At 39.9% G+C, this 19,999-nt stretch overlaps 2 protein-coding genes across 2 annotated transcripts; one reads left to right on the top strand and one right to left on the bottom strand.

The window, feature by feature from the left end:
- Positions 1–276: 276 nt before the first annotated feature.
- rps10 (ribosomal protein S10) lies at positions 277–4,364 on the top strand. The gene is made up of 6 exons (XM_070902559.1): positions 277–330; positions 797–946; positions 1,697–1,871; positions 3,472–3,549; positions 3,898–3,953; positions 4,285–4,364. The coding sequence occupies exons 2-6, from the start codon at positions 797–799 to the stop codon at positions 4,324–4,326; spliced, it is 501 nt and encodes a 166-aa protein (XP_070758660.1). The 5' UTR covers positions 277–330; the 3' UTR covers positions 4,327–4,364.
- A 4,465-nt stretch (positions 4,365–8,829) lies between these two features.
- nudt3b (nudix (nucleoside diphosphate linked moiety X)-type motif 3b) lies at positions 8,830–14,828 on the bottom strand. The gene is made up of 5 exons (XM_070902726.1): positions 14,600–14,828; positions 13,047–13,157; positions 10,264–10,308; positions 10,067–10,151; positions 8,830–9,825 (listed from the first exon to the last, which is right to left on the bottom strand). Exons 1-5 carry the CDS (start codon positions 14,696–14,698, stop codon positions 9,629–9,631), a joined length of 537 nt encoding a protein of 178 aa, XP_070758827.1. The 5' UTR covers positions 14,699–14,828; the 3' UTR covers positions 8,830–9,628.
- Positions 14,829–19,999: the final 5,171 nt, after the last annotated feature.

Below are 19,999 nucleotides of genomic sequence, written 5' to 3'. Positions count from 1 at the left end.
TCTGATTATACTCACATACTTTTACTCAAGTTACATTTTCGATGCAGAACTTTTTTGTACAGAGTATTTTGTGAAGTATTAGTACTTTTACTCATATATAATGTCTGATTTTAAATTACCACCACTGCGTAAAAGCGTTGTTTTATGTATAGCTAAATTAATGCAGTCTATGGTACACTATGACTATGCTGCTGTATATTCACCAAGCTGGTCTTCCACTCCACACCAGCAGGGGGCGACATGTCTCCAGCAGCCCCGGGCCGAGCGAATAAACCTTCCCGATCAACTACCGTCGTTCCTTCCGGCTCCGGTCCCTTCACAAGTGGAAAGGTAAAGACAGACCCAGCGTAGTAATCTAAATATATCTTCAACATCTCATGTTCGATAAAACAATAATGTCTGGATTTCGATTGTTGTTCATGTCACAATAGAATACGTGAACGCATTTTAGCCTTAAACGTTTTACTACCGTGGATATTGGGCTTAAAAGTGGGGAACCAACCCCAGCTCTGATGTTCACGAACGGCTGCCATCTTTCTGTGATAACGCGGGCCTCCTTGGTCAACGAATATAACGTGTATAAAAGATTGTTGCTAGTGATTTGAACGTTTTAATAAAAACATGTATATTGGTTTAATCAAGTATTAGTTGGTATGCTTTCTGCTGCTTTCTCTTGCATCAGTAGGTGTAACTAAGTTGGCTAACAAGCTAGCCAGCTAGCATGTTACCATAGTGGAAGCTATTGTAAGCTGTCTTTACTCGTGGAAACTGATGTATAACATGTTACTTAACACAGATGCTGATGCCCAAGAAGAACCGCATTGCTATCTATGAGCTCCTCTTCAAGGAGGGAGTCATGGTGGCCAAAAAAGATGTCCACTTGGCTAAGCATCCCGAGCTTGCTGACAAGAATGTGCCCAACCTTCATGTGATGAAAGCGATGCAGGTGAGAAACTGGGTGATGAAGGTTGAACTCTTGACATCGCTAGTTTGTACTTTTACGTGGATACAGCCTGGGCCGAGTATTTTAGACGTATAGTGATCCATTTCCTGTAGAGCCTCGGTGGCAGAAGTGTAGTCAATGTTGACCTCGAGGTCTGGGTAGTACTGAGGTTAGGTTATCAGGGTAGTTTTTTCAGAGAAGGTTGATGACATTCTCAGAAAGAATAATAACTAGTAATCTGGCAGTGTAAGTAACCAGGTACAGGCATTGATTGTTCATTGCTCTTGTAGAAACAGCAGGTCAAGTTCAGGAAACCTAACTGCAAGAGAGACGTCCTGCAGATGTCTGATTCAATTTAATACAATAAAGGAAGAAGAATTATTAGGAAAGCAAAACATGGGAAAATAAATGTGTGACGGCGAAGAGAAACCAGTGATGCCAAAGTGTCAGTCGGCATCTCTTGTGTTTTTCACTTGCACAACAGAACCTAATGGGAATAATGCTTGTAAAGAAACAATGTTCTTGATGAAAGTGCTTATAAATAAAACTATATAGGGCTTCTTTTTGTTAAAAAACAACTATATGTGGTAAGGTGGGTGGGCATGACATTTTCTTTTTTCAGTTTCTATAGGGGAGGCATGGCTGAAATTTAAGAACCATTTCCTGAAAGGACAGTGTAGTATATGCTTACGTGAGAGGAGTTGATGGTACTCTACCCAGTGTGACAACTACATGTGTGTGCTTTTCCTCCAGTCCTTGAAGTCCTGTGGGTATGTCAAGGAGCAATTTGCCTGGCGTCATTTTTACTGGTACCTCACCAATGAAGGTATTCAGTACCTGAGAGACTTCCTCCACCTTCCCCCTGAGATTGTGCCCGCCACCCTGCGCCGCCAGACCCGCCCTGAGACCGCAAGGCCCAGGCCCAAGGGTAAGCTCACTGGCATACATGTAATGTGGTGTTGGTTGAATGTTGCTTGCGTTTGTCTTTTGAAAAGGGAACGTACTTCTCAAAAGCCAATGCCACAATCTGCAGAATACTGGAAGTGATAATTAATTAATGTTGCTTTCTAAAGCTACTATCAGCCAATGCCACTAGAATACTAATGTATTGATGTCTCTAGTTTTCTCTACCAAAAAAACCCTACATGTCATTAGCTGTTGATGTAAATCTGCTGAGTGGAAGCATTCCAAAGAGATTAACATCATGGAGTCAAAAGACTGCAGCCTTTGCTCAGTGTAGATCTAATACTTGTTTCCAGTTGTGTACTAGCTTGAGATGACTTGTAACTGAAATACTTTATATAATTATAAAAATGGAAAATGCAACCAGCTGCCAATCAAGTTGCAATAAGAGTTTATGCTGAATTAAGTAGGAAGGACTGAAATTTATGAGAATCACATGCCATTAAAGTACATGTGTGTTCACTTAAAATGTCTAATTTCCTTATCCATTGTATTCAATTGAACGATAAGGGGAATTAAATAAGATGTCAGATTAGACTGCGTTCCTCTAGGCCTATTACAAAGCAGCTGACTTTATATGGCAGATGTGTTAATCATCTTGTTTTGCATCTGTTCAAGTCCAGTTGTTGATTTCACTGCTGAATCTGATTTACAACTGAAGTGTGGTCCTGCAGGATCGGACACCTTTATTCAGAGCAGCTGATGCTTCGCATCATTTATTTAGTATCTAACATGAAACAGGAATCCTTGAGTGGATCCCCAGAAAACTTAGCTTTTAGGTAATGGTGCACCGATGTGGAATATTAATCTCTCAAAACGAAAATGTGAAAAGGAAAATGTTTTAAAATTGTATTTTTGATTTGGAGAGCCTTCACTGTCCTTAGACTAAAATAATACATGAATTTATTGTAAACTTGTTTGCAATAACCTTAATTTCATTGATCCCCTCCTGCTGATGTGAAGGCACTAACAGCTGGACAGCTACTGGGTGGTCTCAGTCTGCAAGAATCCCTCTAATATTCAGATACATAGCTCGTTCATAACAATTCGCTATTAGCATTAGAAGCTCCGTATGTCTGTGTAAAACATACCGGATGTGGATTTACATGGAACAGGAACTTGACAGCAGGCAGAGCAGTCGCATTTCTGCAAGTTAATGTTCTGCTTGTTCAAAGGGCATTTGGTAAAAGTGCTCGTACCGTCTCTTACTAGCTGGCTTTGTTGAACTTGGAGGAAAAGTAAAATATAACCTTGAATCCATTTCATTCTCTCTGAAATCAGAGTGTGGCGCTTCACCCCTCCCGCGGGGCAAACTAACAGGCAGCTATACTGAAGGGAAAAATCCCCGCTCAGAACTGGAGTTGGTGTCCAGTCTGCAGTCACGCTCCACATTATCAGACAGTTAACGGCTGAAATTCCATCATTGGAACAATAACAATTTCATTTTCTTACTTCAAGTTGGTCATATATAATCTGTGTATTTAGTGAGATCCCTTGGCATTAAGACTGAACAACTTAAAATAACCTGTAATCATAAGCTAAAATTTACTTGTTTATTTTTGCAGGAATGGAAGGAGAGAGACCCGCCCGCCTTAACCGTGGGGAGGCTGACAGAGATGCATACAGGCGATCTGCTGCACCCCGTAAGTATACTTCTAACATTACTAGTCACCCTCATGAACAGAGTTACCTTTGTGGTCTTGTGCTGTTTTAATAGTTGAAATGAGCAACAAGTCTTAAAACTCTGTGCGTGGTAGATACATTTTTAAGATGGTGTTATGCATTTGAGAATGCTCTGTAATTACCAACAATTTATTCTTGAGACTGAAATGCGAAGATTCAATGATGTGACAGTGTCAAGAAAACATGTCATAATACAAATACTTTCTCAGAATTAACTTAACATTATGTGTATTTAGCTAGTTTCTGGTGGATAATGTGAAGCTTAAGATATGAAAGTTGTTGGCTGACGTGTTAATTCATAACTTCAGCTGGTGCTGACAAGAAAGCAGAGGCCGGTGCTGGAGCCGCCACAGAGTTCCAGTTCGTAAGTACTACTGCCAAATTTTCACTGTAAAACCTAAACCCTAGAATTATTCTTCTCAAATTTCCCTTTGTGGGTATTTTTATTGGGTAAGACACGAACATAGTTTTGGTCTTGAATTATTATTTTTTTTCTGTTGCGGCAAATGATTGTTTTGTTCAACAATTATACAACAAGAATGTCCAACAATCCTCCTTTGAAACTGTTGTTTGCTTGCTGGTGTGGTTTTATAATGGGTTCAATAAGGAATGCCAGCAAGCTAAATTTAGTGTAGTTATAAAACTTTATTCTTCTGTTGAACTGATGTACTGACCAAAACCTTTCCTTGTTGCAGAGAGGTGGCTTCGGACGCGGCAGAGGACAGCAGCCTCAGTAAATTTAACTTTCTGTACAATAAAGAAAATCAAAATACAACTCGTCTGCATCAGTATTGTTTCTATTAATGGGGTTGATGATGATTTTAAAAGTTTGTTTCATACAACTTCAGATTTTTTTTCTTCAGTGGGAAGTTAGTCAGCAGGTTTAGAATTAAGCGTGAAGTCAAGAGGACGTGTAGACCCAGATGTACTACAGAACATGCAACAGGATAAAGTGAGACGGTGTAAAATGACGTAATTCTCTGATCATTAATGAGGTGGTAAAGGGAGGACGAGTACTTGTGGTTACGAGCGCTGATCCTCCATCAGACTCCATAAGCTCAATAGGCCTTTTTTCACAACAGATGTTTTGACTTGTCATAGAGGGAAAAGCACAGGTGTTAATAATGTTAATGAAGGCATTACTCAAGTGTCCCAAAGACCCAGCATGCACATCACCAGGACCCTGAAACAAGCAGCTGAATGGAAATCAGCCATTACTGTTGTGTAGTTGTGCTCATGATAACTAGCCAAAGGAGATGGGTCTGATAAGAATGAGGCCACTTGAGGACCCACCCTCGGTACACACCCATCTGTGTTGCACTTGTTAGGGCGGCACACATTGCACTTTTTATTAGTATATAGATTTGGTGACCTTGTGTAATCGCAAGCCTAGCTCCACCAACTTCAGCCTGGGTTTTATCAAGCGGGAGGGGTTAAAGTGCGCGTGTGAGGGGTCTTTGCTAAGTACTTTATAGAATTATATAGAATAACGTGAAGTCTGCTTCTAAAGTACAGGGAACAGCTTTAGAGGGCTTTTATTCTATCATGAAATGATACTTGTGCCGTCAAACATCAAACCACAACTTTAGAATTTAACTGCCAATTAAACTTCACAGAGACAGCAAACATTTTCCAAAAAATGTAATACTTTTGTTGTTTTCTGGAGCTGTTTCTCCACCATCCACAATTAATTTAAATTCTTCCCAGCTGAGAGCAGCTCCTGTATTTTGTGCAGTGCATTGTGGAAGAAGGCTGTTCAACAGCACATTCAAAAATCAATGGATTTATAATATGCTTAAAAACCAGTAGGTAGTATGGATTTGGGACAAAGTTAGAGGATCTACCCACAGCTTAAAAATATTGTCTATGGTGGTCAGACAGCTCCAGAAAGGTCTTGGGAAATAAATAAAACAAAAAATATACTGTATGTGTGTTGATCTATTTCATACTAAGTGCACATAGTATACTGTAAAGATTAGCATATAGTAGTGTGTAGTATGGAATGGTGACAGAGTAATAAGAGTTATGACACGGACCACTGATTTATGAAGCATGGTACATAAAAAGGAAATCCCAGTTCAGTGAGTCTAGTATACAAATCTATAGATAAGAGGATTGATTTGACGATTATATAAAGTCTATAGCAGTATTACTGTAAGAAGAGAGTGCTGCAGGCACTAACAAAGAAATCTCACCGACATGAACTCAAACGACACCGGCCTGAATGTGAAATACTGGTGTTTATTTGTTGGCACATTTATATTACAATCTTCAGTCTTCTCGCACTGGTTTTATTCCACAGTCCCAAATGACAAAAGAGAGGAAAAGAAAATTCCAGTGACACATTTACCTTGGAGAACACAATTACGAGTATGTAACTTCAAGGCTGAGGTCAACGGCTAGAAGTGCATGTGTGTTTAGTTGGTTACTCAATTGCAAGTATTTGGGGAAAATCTTTTAACAGCTTCAATTTATAATTATTTTCTAATTATTAAAGTCATTCAGTTATGAAAATGGCCATCTGACCATCACGCTAAGAAGAAACTGAATGTTACAATCCTCAGCTGCAAAGTGATGTGCTTTTAATATTTTAGCTTTGGCCACTAGATGGGGCAATACATGTTTAAACCATCACCTTTGGTAAAAAAAAAAAAAAGGAAGTGACTTTGTTCTCTCAATAATTCATCCTGGTTTTACCCCAAGTTCAGAAGCTTCATATACAAACGAGCCAATTATGATAGAGAGCTCCAGGGAGACAGGGTACATGCGTTTGCTTCATCGTACCTCCACGTGCTTATTGTGGAGACATTTACTTCATAATTTCCCTCCTGAACTCAGCCTACATCACTTTATTTATAACAGGAACTGCCTGAATTTCTCTTAGAAGGGAGTTGTTAAAAAAAAAAAAAAGGACACTAATCTTTATTGACCAAAGCCAAAGTGTGTCCTCTGGCTGTAAGGGAGCTGTGTTAGCTATATACAAGACATTAGCTTGTCAATAACACAACAGATTAAAGTACAAACAGAAAGAAAGAAATATGGATAAAGAACAAGTGGTCATTAATAATTAAGTCACTGGCTGTTACTTGTAGAAATCCTCCTCACATTCATTTTGACAGTACCTGTCCACCGCAGCAAACCATCAAGAGTGAATGAAATCCTCGCCAATTACTCAGGGATACGTTTTAGATTTTTTTTTTAAAGCCATATACAGGTTCATCCCCTTCACATCCAATTGCACATTTCGATGAAGACTAAAAAAGGTCTAATCAACACGAAAATCTCACATGAAGTGCCAGATAGGGTATCATAAAGCAAGACTTTGGCCACCACACCTTTCTGATACACAGCAATAAAATCTGTTTAAAGTCTCAAACTGTTGCGAAGGAGACTCCTTTCACATATACTGTCATTCAGGAATAAACGTTTTCATTCAAGGGTTATATAGCGGCCAATAATAGGAGTCTTCCTAAAGCTCTATTGGCTGGCCTCTAACAATTAATGAGAAAAGGACCATGCTTTTGATCCACTAGCTTTCCGTTCTCAATGTAATTTCCCATGAAGGCTTTTTTTCATCAGTTTCTGGACGGCTGAATCACGATACTGGAGTCCTCTGTTCATACTCAAAGTTAAATATGCATCTGCTACTGTACTGGATAGTAAACTTTGAGCATCAAATCAGTTTAACAAAGATAAAACAACTTTTACTTATTTTATTAGCATTCACAAACTACAGCTCCCTCGAGTCTTAGCTATTTAGCATCTTCCAGCTCAGTGTTTTGGTTTTCTGGCCCACAACTTTTATGTTTTAGCTCAATCCCAGTGTTTTCAACCATAGCAGGCAGCGGTTTTCAGCAACAAAAAGCTATAAAAGCCAATTGTTTGCTACCTGCCTATCATGAGAATGTGGACAAAGTTAGCGAATAGACCATTTAGTAGCTCAGGATAATATTTCCTACAGGAATTGATGGGAGACCAAAACTGAGCTAAACGACAAGTGAATATTGGACTTAGATTTAACAGATGGACACAAACACAACGCCAAATGAATGCGAATGTTGCTCCATACATGCCAGAGGTGTAAATAGGCAACTACTTGCCTTGTTCACCATATAAACTTTAAAAAATGATAAAACATCAATGTTGTGTTTACAGCCTTTTTCTACTGCCCCCAAATGGCAAAGTGGTTTAAGTTTTTGCAAAAGACCAATAAAAGAAACCCTATATGGGAAACTACACTGATAGTGAAACAGCTGCTGGCTTGAAAAGGACTTCAGGTGTGCTTTACTTCTAAACTGGCAACTCAGACTGCACCTAAGATAGTAATCCCTTACCGTTACAAATTTGTTGTGGTCTAAATAAATGTAAGGATTTTGAGAATATTCAATTATAAATAGGCTCTTCACTCTCACCTACATCCACAGCCACATTCCTTGTTCTTTAGCCTCAGATGTACAGTATGCTATCTCAAGAGAAAATTCCCAACAGCTCCAAAACCAACGCCATGAGTTCAATCAGTTCCTCCAGCCTCAGTTGAAAATTACATGTACTACTCACAGATGTGTAAGAGGCGTTTTGTCATTTGTATTCTCACCTTTGATCTATACAGAAATAAACAATTTACAATAAAAACCTCTAACATGCTATCTACAGCGCCTCCAGTTTCACAGTATTGAGCCAGCTGCCTCACGTCACATCGAGGCCACGTGACGCAGCTCGGCTAAAGAGACTTTTGCCAGACGTTAGAGAGAAAAACAAAAAAACAAAAACTAGTATCCAAAAGCATTTTACATGTTAAAAACGAGGTCTCAAACTGTACAAGGCTTGTTTGTTCTGCATCTTGCCAAAGACAGCATTATAGATTCCATTACTTTCAATGTCAAGCAGGTGTTTTGAGTGTTTTTGGGGATGCAGATTAAATACTAAGGGAAGGGTAAAAAAAAAAAAAAAAAAAAAACCATGACGATAATGAAAAGTGCCCACTAAAGTCACCTGTGCTATGTTACGAACACAATGTAAACAATTTCTTTTAACCAAACTGAATGTGAGGAGTAAAATGTGGAATTGGGTTTTAATAACTTAAGTGATATGTGTTGAATTTTGAAATTACAAGTCCATGATTTTGAAATCCACTACTTCTACCCTCTCAGCATGTGGAGAAAGACTTTGTAGTCAGTCACAGGAAAGCATTTTTAAAAAGAAAACAAAAAAGGGATTAAAAGGAGGTAAAGACACTGAGGAGGAAGGTGGTTCATCTTACATTGTACGTTGACATTCTTTCACCCTCTTTACAGTAAATATGCTCCGTTTGAGAGTGAAACGTGTAGTGCTTGGCTAGCTTCCCAAATAAGAGAGAAACACACTGGACACTTGAAATTGAAAAACTAGTCAGGGGCCGTATCCTTCTGATTAAAGAGACGTCAACAACCACGATTAGGACCAAAATGAAGAGAATCCAAAGACCTTACCAGAAGTCTGTTGCACAGTCGGCATCAGGTCACTCGAGCGAGTCAGACACAACAAAACTGTGCTCATGCAAGACAAGTCACTTCCCACAATTCTGTTCATTCAGATACAGACAACATTTCCTATCCTTATAACAGGGGAGGGAGTACACTAATGGGCACATTCATTCACAGAAAAATAACCAAAAATGGAGGAAACGTTAAAAAGACCACCAAAAGCCTTCAGCTTAAGCACTAAGTATACACTTTTACATTACAACAGTAAAAAGTAGTTCTTGCATTCAATAAACACCACGCTAAGGGCGCGTTAAGGACAGAGGGAGCGAGGGGACATTTCATGCAGTTGTCAGTAAAAAGAAAAAAAGAGAGGGGTCAAAAATTACATTTACATTTACAAAGTGTTTCAGACTATTCACCCAACACTTGTCATCAAGTCTGTGCCACAGTTCTGGCACAAAGGAGTTGGCAAGGCAAACCATGTTATTGAGACAAAAGTGAAAGAGAAATGACATGACACAAGTAAGAGCGCAAGTGGTGGCGAAAGCTCCTGGGGGTGTCAGAGTTATGGTTTTAGTTATCTGATACCCGAGACGGAGCTCTGATTGATGCTGTAGGTAGGGGAGAGGTCCCCACCTATCGTGGCCACCAAAGGTGTTCCGTTACTGGTCAGGCAACTCTCCTGGAGAGCCTCGAAGTAGGTGGCCTGCACAGGCTTGTGACACTGCAACACTTGTATGGCATCGTCTATTTTAAACCATTCCCTTTTTCTCCCTGTTGACAGAACAAGACAGCATTGTGGAGCAAGTTAAGACGTGCGAGGGTCAGCACGAGAATGAAAAAATGAAGAAAACAGGTTTTGACTAATTATCAATACTGTAGCATTAAAGTGAAAATCACAAGGGCAGGCGCAAAGCCTGGGAAACAAAAATAAAGCTACAGACGGCATGTGACTGCCTGAGAACTTTGTCCGTATGATCCCCAATTTGACAAGTAAACAAATGCAGTGCTTTACCAATGTTGACCGAGTCCTCCCAGTCCTCCAGCACTTCCGTTACAATAAGAACATAGACGTAGGTTCTGTGTTTCCTCTCTTGGTTCTGTAGGGGAAACAAAATGATCATATTTTCACTTCTCAATCACAAACATGCTGCACAGTATGTTGACATTTGAGGATCAAAAAGAAATAAAAGGACAGCAAACAAACATCACCTCAAATACTCCGACTAAGCGACCTAAAGTCCCCTTCACACCGGCCTGTAAAAGATAGGAAAATGATTTGAAATTGTGCGAAAATACACAGGATACAGTTACAGCAGACAACAATCAATACAAAACACAACACCTGTATAATGAAATGCAATCTAATAGCCTGAATAACTACATTTCTGAACCTTGTGTAGTGTTTTGTGTGTCAGAGACTGATTTCATTTGTATGGTCATTTTGAAACTGTAGTTTGTGTTTGCATTGCAGTGGATTACATTGCATTATAAGATTGTTTCTATCCCCTGCAAATTCACTCCATCTAATTCCAGGGTTGTTGCTGAATCCTCAAAATAACGTAAATCGTATACAAAAATACTCTCACTTAATTTGACCAGAAGCTGAAGTCATGTCCTGCATGTACTGATTCTCTCTTCATTAAATTCACACTTCAGTGCAATGAGGTCTAATTTACCAAACACTAAGATAACATTTGTTTGAGTCACAAAGAGTTCAGGTCTTTAACTTTCATAACCAATTGTAACTCAAACTACAGGTACAATTACACAACGGTTATTTTCATTATTGATTTAGTCTGCAAGCTTTTTTCTATATTAATTAATAAAAAAGAAAATAAAGCAAAAAGCCCCTCACAATCTCCCGAACCCATGTCTCACATGTCTTGTTTTGTCCTACCAACAGTAAAAAACCCAAAAGATATTTAATCCACAATTATCTAAAACCAAATTGACACATTTGAGAAGCTGGCTCCACCGAAAGTTTGGTACTTATTAATTCAATTACCATAATATTCTGTCAGTCGATTAATCGACTAATTGTTGTGGTTCTAAATTCTACAGCTGCAAAATACACAGTCAACACCTCTGTTCAGCTATCACTTACTGCCACATACTGACAGCTTCTCTACACGATGTTTGGAGAACCACAAAAGATCATGTGAAAAGGTCAAAACAAACGACAGAATAACCGCTTTGCTGTCAGTTGCCGTTACTCTGCCCATAATCCTAATGTCACAACCTTTCCTAGAGAGAGGTCAACTTTAACCATTTCTCACTGCTTGTTACCTTTAAAACATATTCAAATAACAAAAATAATCTGCAAGGTAGATCTTAACTCCCAGAGGTGAGTAGTAGGTCAGGTTTGGATACAGAGCCAGGGCACTTGCTGACATCTTTGCAGCTTCTTCAGGTTCCAGTTTCAGTCTATAAATAAATGTTGACTGCACACACTGTACCAGGGATTGTGGATCGGACCGCACTGGACTCTTCAGGCCTTCAGCAAGATCATATGCAAAAGAACAGGCCAACCACTAGAAACCCCAAAGACGTGCCAAGGATTAAGTAATAGGCCAAAAGTCAACCTGTATGTTTTTAGGAGATGGAAAACGTCTCACAACTCAAGCATTCGTGTAACTGAAGGCTACTGGGTATCATTTTGGAAGAGGCTGTGCAGCATTGAGGCTGCATTACAAGTTATGCAATCTACTCCTGTGTCTTCTTGGTGCAACGTACGTCTACTGAGCATAAGCAGAGATTGTGAACAGTCAGACAGACAAAGGAAGCCTCTGTAACCTTTGGCCTGTTCCTGAGTGCTGTGTCTTCACTGTCAGACTCCAAACCCACAGGCATAAGCAATCACTCACCGCTCATCTGGTCATCAGAATAAGCTTGCCAGGATTAGGATATGTCATGTTACACCACCGTCCAATAAGAGGCTTAGGAAGCCACAGTACATGGTGATGCATTGGGTACCACTCAAAGTCACCACAAAAGTTTCTGAATACGGCCTTTTAGCACTTTTAACAAACCTCAGTAGTGATGTGACATTGCTTTTGACCCTGTGGAAATGTGTTGGCAAGTGCAGCATCCTGCAACCGTCAAAGCTACCAAACAGTGGGAGCCAGGATAAGGGATGATATCAGCATCCATCAGTGTGATGGATCACACACAGAGAATAGGCTTTATATGGTCAGTGACCAGCCAAGAGCTGACAGCCGGGTGTGATTCAGTGTCTTCAGTGACCTGTCGCCATTCTGATTGAAATGCCCAAGCGATGAACAGCATGTACACAAGGTGGATACCTGATTTAAGGGATGGACGTAGGCGGTATGAGCAGGGTATTGATTTCCAATGAGCTTCAGAACTGTTTACTAATTGCTACCTATCCTCCCCAACACACACACACACACGACACATTTTGTCTTTCAAAATGCTTTTGTAACAAGGCTGCTGTTGTAAAAATAGAACTGTCTGAAACATAGAAAGAATGAAAGCTGATTGTTTTCCTTCAGTAGCTGTAGTGCAACCGCTGGGTAGCCAGTGTTCAATCTCAGTGTGACCTCCTTTGACACTTAAACACTGCTTTGTAACGTGATGCTATGATACAGCTTACATGTTGCTAGGCTCTCTCTCTCTGTTCATGCAAACAGGATGACTGCACTGACGAAATGGGTTTTGAGAGCGAGGTATTAGGCCCAGTGTTAAATACAGACGTGATTTAATAGAAATGAAATACAATACTTCTTATGAGCCACGCTGCAAATGGAAATCCATTCTCAGAACAATATTCCTGGCTATGAAGTAAGTCTAGCAAGGCATGTTTCACACCCATGTTTCGGATACAAGGGTCAAGTAAAGTTTACCAGTGCACACTCTACATAGGAATGCTTATCTGACAACATTAGTCAGTTACAAGGAAAAGCCTATATTGGGCCCCACATTATAGGCTTAAAATATTTATAATAATTATGAAAAATAGATCCATAACCAACCTCTTCACACACTTCTCGAGCTGCAGCAACATTGGGCTCCTCCTCAGGCTCCATTCCCCCTCCAGGAACTATCCACTTGTCAGGATGTCGACTACTGCTCACCAGCAGCACCTGCAAAGCATCCCATGCAAGACCGGTTACGCATTTCAGTCTTACTCAATGTTGTTAGTTAATAATGTTCATTGGTGTGTGTTCACATTACACAAGTGTTGCTGCTTGAGCAAGACAGATCAGTGATCTGTTAGTAATAGATGCAAGAAGAGCCAAACCCCAACATGTGACACAACGGCTACCTGTCAACTATGACACTTAAAACTATCAAAATTACCACTGGAGTGGCCTGGAGCCACGTTATCCAGCTGGATATTGTGAGCAAATCATACAAATCTGTTCAATAGCTAGAGTATGAGTCACTGAGTTTGCTTTTTTTCCCCATTCAAGTATGGTGAGTTCATGGTGTCAACAATCTGTTGGAAAAAAGCTGAGGCTTGGCTGAATGCCGATCTGGTAGACTACAGTCTGGTAAAAGTTTCTAGCTACGTGCAGGTCATACTGATGTGTTTCCTGTAATCAACAACCCATGTTCACAGTCTGGCTTCTATTTCAACCAGAATGGGGAATTAGTTTAGTCTCAATTCGTCTCCTTCCTTGTTAAAAATGTTCCACTACAAAGACATCTTTGTGCGTGTTGTTGACGGGACATCAGCTTCCCAAATCGCCTCTGATCTCAAATAACCCTTTCCAGGCTACTTTGAGTGATTTTCGTGGGAGAGCGCACGAAGGTACCGAGTAGTAACAGTTATGTTAACTACGTGGTGAAATTCATACACAACAAAACAGGTTTCGAGTTTGTCATCAAGCCGTGTGGGTGATCCAAATATTAGAATAATTTTAAGTCATTCAGGAAACAATAACATAAAGTAATGTAAGCTATCTGGGTATCACTACCAGTGCTGTCTTTTGGCTGAAGCTAGCACAGCTAATACCTACAAATCAGTCCAATGTTTGGCTAGCAATACCGGTTGCATTAACGCTAACACACTAACAGTTACTTAGCTCGCCAAATCATCCGTAACATGAGCAGATAAAAATCTTAGCCTGTCACTTTATAGAGCTAAACAATGCTTTATATCCGGCCGCATCTCATTATGATAGTCACCACTCATCACAGCCTGTGCTGTGGGCTGTGGTCGCTGGCCGAGAGCCGGCTGCCCACAACAGCAACACGGCTAGTTAGCAAGCTAACGTTAGCATTAGCAATCAGCTAACAGGTTGACTCCGAGTACGCTGGGTCGAAAAACCCGAGGTTGCTATAGCACAGCTAAAGAGGCTTACATAACACTTGGGTAAGTACGAGCTCAAAACTAACGTTTAATGCACAACATAAGAAGACAATACAAGGGTCTATGAAACGGGTGAGTCATAGTTTCCAGCTGAGAAAAAACTACAGCTGTGTTGATAAATGTACCGATTTACAGACAGAGAAGACCCTAACAGCAGCTACTAAGCTAATGTTAGCTTGGCCCACCAGACAGCAACATCACCGGACTCACCTCCTCCTCGGTCTCGCTCCTGAAACACAGACAGGCGGCCCGCTTCTTGTATCCATCCCCGTCGTACGTCCGGGTTTGGTTTGACTTGAGCTTCATCATTTCAAAGGGCACAAAAGTTCAAAAGTACAGCTAAGTTTACCACTTATAAAGATGATGGTTGTAGACGCAAAGTCCTCCTCCGGGGAACCTCGGCGTTTAACTTAAAAGAAATAACTTCTTCTTCGTTTCATTTTCACAAACCTAGGCACATCTACGGCACGGTCGCCATTACAAGGAGCCGCTACGCCCACGACGTAATTTAACCTTTAATAGCTCAGAGAGCGTAAGAAAATTACCCTTCAGGCGTTGCAGAATTGGGGCAACGGATACGGGGAAAACGCAACACCACGCTCCACGACTGGAGTGAGCCGGTGAGGGGAACTGGCACTTTTGGCTCCAACTAGCTGGCCACGGCCACTTGTTTGAGGCTGATATAATGAAGTCTGTACCAACCTGCATTGAAAAATGTAAAATTTCACGTTATCACGTTACATGTGGCATGCCGTCAGAATTAGAAAATGGTTGTAAAGCTGGTTTGATTCATCAGTTTCAGCACCGCAGGTAATGGACAGCGCCAGCAGGATCCTCAAAACTGATTCAATAATGTGAACTGAAATGGTAGGCTCCGACCTTCAACCTTGCCATATATATAACAGTTTATAGCTTAAACAATTAGTCGGTTAATCACAGAAGATTAATCGACAACTATTTGATAAATAATTCATCGTTTCAGTCATTTCTCAAGCAAAAAAGCCAAACACATGCGTGTTTCAGCCTCTGAAATGTGAGAATTTAATGTTTTTCTTTGTCATATATGAAAAAAAAAAGAATATCTGTGGATTATGAACTGTAAAACAAGCAATTTGAGTATGGCATCTTGGGCACTTGAAAACTGGGCATTTGTCACAGAAAAATTCATAGATTTATTGAGAAAATAACAAGCTGATTAATTGATAAGGAACATGATTGTCATTTGTTAAAGAGCTGCGACTAACAAACATTATGATTTGATTATCAAAATTGTTGCCAATTAATTCTCTGTCAATCAAATAGTTGATTCATTGACTATTCATTGAATAGTTTCAGCTGTAGAGCCGATGTCAAGTAATTCCAGGGTCAAAATCACCAATATCGATACTGATAGATATTTTCTATTATTCAAAGGGGCTAATGTACTATTGTGTAGGTGGGAGCCCTTCATGCTGTGAATGCACCATTAATTGGCTAATTCTAAATAAACATTTCTTTTTACTATTCTCTGATAATGAATTAATCACATGCACGTTAAAGCAAACTGTTTTTAATGATGTGAATTCTCTGAACGATTGAGATGATCGCTGCAATCATGCACACAACAACAGCAGGGGAGAACATAGTGCAAAAATTGGCCTCCAAAGGAACCAGTACCTGCCTCAATAGTGGTGGACCTTAGTTGTACAAACTAATTTTGAATTAAAGCAATATGTCTACTCACACACCAATTACAAACAATATACAATGACTAGCAGCATGTAGCTTTAGTAGTAGAAGTAACTGTAGAGAGATGGAGATGCTACCCAGCAATGTTGTCTCTGTGTGTGTCCCTTTCACTCACTTTCACTTTCACAAATACTTAAAAAAGAATATCAGACAAATAACAACTGACTTTAGTTAAAGCACTTTTGTATTGGACCAAGAAGAAAAGTGAAGTTTTGCAGATATTATTTTCCTGAAAGCTCAGAGGACTAAAGAGAGCTCAGTCCCAAGTCTGTCGATGCTCACTGAACTTCCCCTTGACTCACTGCCTTCAGTAATGACAGAGCAGATAAACAGTTGTGGTGTGTGTTGAGTCTATTCTGTACACACGACATCTATTGCATGTCTGTCCGTCCAGAGAGGAATCCCTCCTCTGTTGCTCCTCCTGAGGTTTTTTGAGTTTTTCCTCATTCCAATCGAGGGTCTAAGGACAGAGGGTGTTGTATACAGATCCTGAGGCAAATTGTGATATTGGACTATATAAATAAAATTGACTTGACTTGACCAGAACTCTTCAACACTATTTCAAATCAAAACATATGAGTTCAGTTAAGTGGAAGTGGATAGCAAAGCTGCTAATGCGGTAAAATCAAACCAACCAAAAATGTTTCATTTATTTTTTTAGTCATCTCCTCTAATCTGTTTCACCAGCATACAGTCCAATTTACATGCACTACAACTTATCATAATGATTTCTTACATGAAACCATAACCATAATAATTCTATTGTGCTGGTTGCTTCATTGCTCATATTATTTTGTGTCATTTTATAGCTTCTTTCATACTCCTGTTTGTCTTTTTTCTGTTGGAGTCCCATTGCTTTTGCTGCTGCAACAATCCAATTTCCCACCAGGGATCAATACAATTTCTTTACTTATATTCCCTCTCAAGTTTCTCCCGGCAGATACTGACGTTTGAAGTGGATCTCACAACATCTCAGATGGCTCGTCATTAAAGCAAATCTCTGCTTTTCCCATCCAAAAACTGAGAAATCATCTTTCCAAAATGCTCTTGCAAATGTGGACAAATTTGTAAAGACAAATGCATATTATTTGGAATTAGACAGGTATTGTTTATTTTATCTTTACTATTACTATGATACTATTACTATCACTATTAAGGTTTTTGGATGTGTAGAATTTGGCAATTAAACCCTTTATGGGCAAAAACATGGAAATACAGGAGGTTAACACAATATTACAACACATACAATATAATTGCAATCTAATACAATAACTGTGAGTTTGTGGTGTTGGATTTGACTATATTAGCAAGGTGTAGCTGACATTTGTTCCCCTCTGTGCATGGCTTTGTGAGTGTGTGCATAATAATGTATAACAGTTTCATATGAACCACAGTCTTATATTTGACCACTGGGAGAAGATTAAATGAGGGCAGTCAGAGGGCAAACATAATACAGAAGTGTAAGACTACAAACATACAATCTGTTTGGTGATAAAAATGCAGCAAGATAAAGTGCTCACAAACTTAATGCAAATGTATGTACATATTCTGTGATCATGAAAAGTCATTGATTTCATTTGATGAGGCTACGTTTATTGGGATAAATAAGATTTTTTTAAAATCAAGATACAGATTTAATCAGTAATATGAAAAATAAAAATGTATCTCCTGTTTTTTGTGTTTTATTACAAAGACACATGTAGTAAAGATAAACTGTAAAATGTATCATATAAGGGACTTATCTTCTCTTGGGTTTCATCCTGTGCGTTCTGCCTCTCTCTCCTTTCGAGGGTATGAGAGCAGGCTTTACACAATTAAACGTATCTGTATAGGGTCATACTCAAGAGGGTGCACTTTTACTATCTGCAGTTGCTACGGCAACCCATTCTCTTTGCAAGTCTCTGGTGAACCATTCACACACACACATACACACTGGAGCAGAGATACAGTCCCTGTCGTGTCCAAAAGAGGGCGCTCACCTCTTTCAGGAGAGTAGGAGCCAGGTTTTGAAAAGGTGTGCTGCTCAATTGCAAGATGCTTGTGAATTATTTATAAAACCACTGTCAGGTAACTGTTAGGAGGAAGGAACTCCCCCATTTAATGTAGTCATCCTCTCCTTCTGTGTAGTCTGTATATACAACACCTATTGCATGTCTGTTTGCTCTGGAGGAGGATCCCTCCTTTGTTGCTCTTCCTCAGGTTCTCCCTTTTTCCTGTAATAATACAATTGGCTTGACATCCAAATCAGTGTATGACTTACTGCACATTTCAAAGCCTGATCACATGGCTAACATATGCTCGGTGATGTTGGCTGTCTCCGTCATTTAATGGGAGGGATGCTTTGAGGACTGGCTGGTATGGAGAGGCCTTTTGCTGGCGCAGGCACCATGTGGCTCAGACCGATGTTAGCCAGAGAGTGATGGCATGCTTCAGAGGGTTGTGTTGGGTGAGTGTGTGGGTGCATTTAAACTTGCCTGCTCTCTTACACTCAGCTCTTTCTTTTGTTAAACAGGTCATGACAAGACATGATTCATGTATGTAAGTGTTTCTGGTACCAGAGAGGCTGCTAATTACTGGCTATTTGCAAGACTAGTGGAGCTGAATAAACAGTGAGGGGGCCAGCTAATGTAGTTTAGCCTAAGTATCTAAAATGTAGACATAAGGCCTGGTCACGTAGCTGAGCATCTGCTCTTTGATTGGGTGAGGGCAGGATTCAAAGGCAGTTTAAGTTAAATGGTACATTAGGTCAGGGTTAGAGAATGGTTGTCGCCTGTCAGAGGGCGCAGTAGATTGGAAATGATAGGTCAAAACATCATTATAAATAAATAAAATTGCCTTGACATGACCTCCACAAACATTCAAGAATAGTTTTACTATTCCTGAGCCAGAAAATCTGCCTATCACATCAACTGGCACAGGACAAAAGAGTCTAACAAGAGCACTGCCAAGTTGTTTTTCTGTCCTACTAATTCTGCCCCTGCAAGCTGGGTCACACGGAGAGCAGGAGCCGGTTGCACGAGCTCTTCTTAAGTTCAAACATCGCTTAATTATAACATTAGTGTTTACCAGGGATGGAGAGAGTACTAAAACATTTTTATTCAAGTGCAAGTAAAAGTAAAAAAGTAAAAAAGTAGGTCAGTTTGAATGGCTAAACACATTTAGGCTACAAAATAAAGTGCATTAACATGTCAATGTATACACATCACACCCCAGAGCCCCTGTGTCCAATATAATCCTCTTCTATAGACAGCAACAAGCATTATTAGGCTACAAAAATTAAATAACCTGACACTTCTTATAAAATCAACCGCAGAATAAAACATCACCAAGCCAGACATCACAGAGAGGTATAAACCATGAAGACTCATCAGCGGCTGCAGCCACAAACACACATATTAAAGCAAAAAGAGAGCTTCACAGTTTTTGCCCAATGTGTAGTGCACACACACACACACACACACACACACGCACACAACACTACTTGACGTTTTCCTCTGGAGAGTCACAACCATCACAATGAGTTTGTTGGTGTACTCTCCTGTCTGAACGTCATTCTGTGAGTTCTGAGCACCGCGAAGTCCTCCACAATCTGCCCTAGGTTCAACTTCATTCTCAAATCATAATATAACCAGTACACTCAGCCTCTCGAAAGCTCCTCAAAGTTTTTCAAACCAGTTTGAGCCGAAAGAGGCTGTGCAGTTACAACAACTGTGACAGGTGTTATTGTCAAAAAAAACAAAACAGCAGAAAGGCCTCGCACACCTCACTGAAGCTCCTAAGTGAGTGTAGAAATCAGACCCAGCACCTGTTGTAAGGTAGATCTAACCTTTTTTTTAATCCTTTACCATGACATGAAGAGTGTTGCTGACTATTGTCATTAAT

This window comes from Enoplosus armatus, chromosome 3 (genome assembly GCF_043641665.1).
Source record: "Enoplosus armatus isolate fEnoArm2 chromosome 3, fEnoArm2.hap1, whole genome shotgun sequence".
NCBI lineage: Eukaryota > Metazoa > Chordata > Actinopteri > Centrarchiformes > Enoplosidae > Enoplosus > Enoplosus armatus.
The sequence above is the reverse complement of the archived record's forward strand: the minus strand, read 5'-3'. Positions and strand labels throughout refer to the sequence as shown.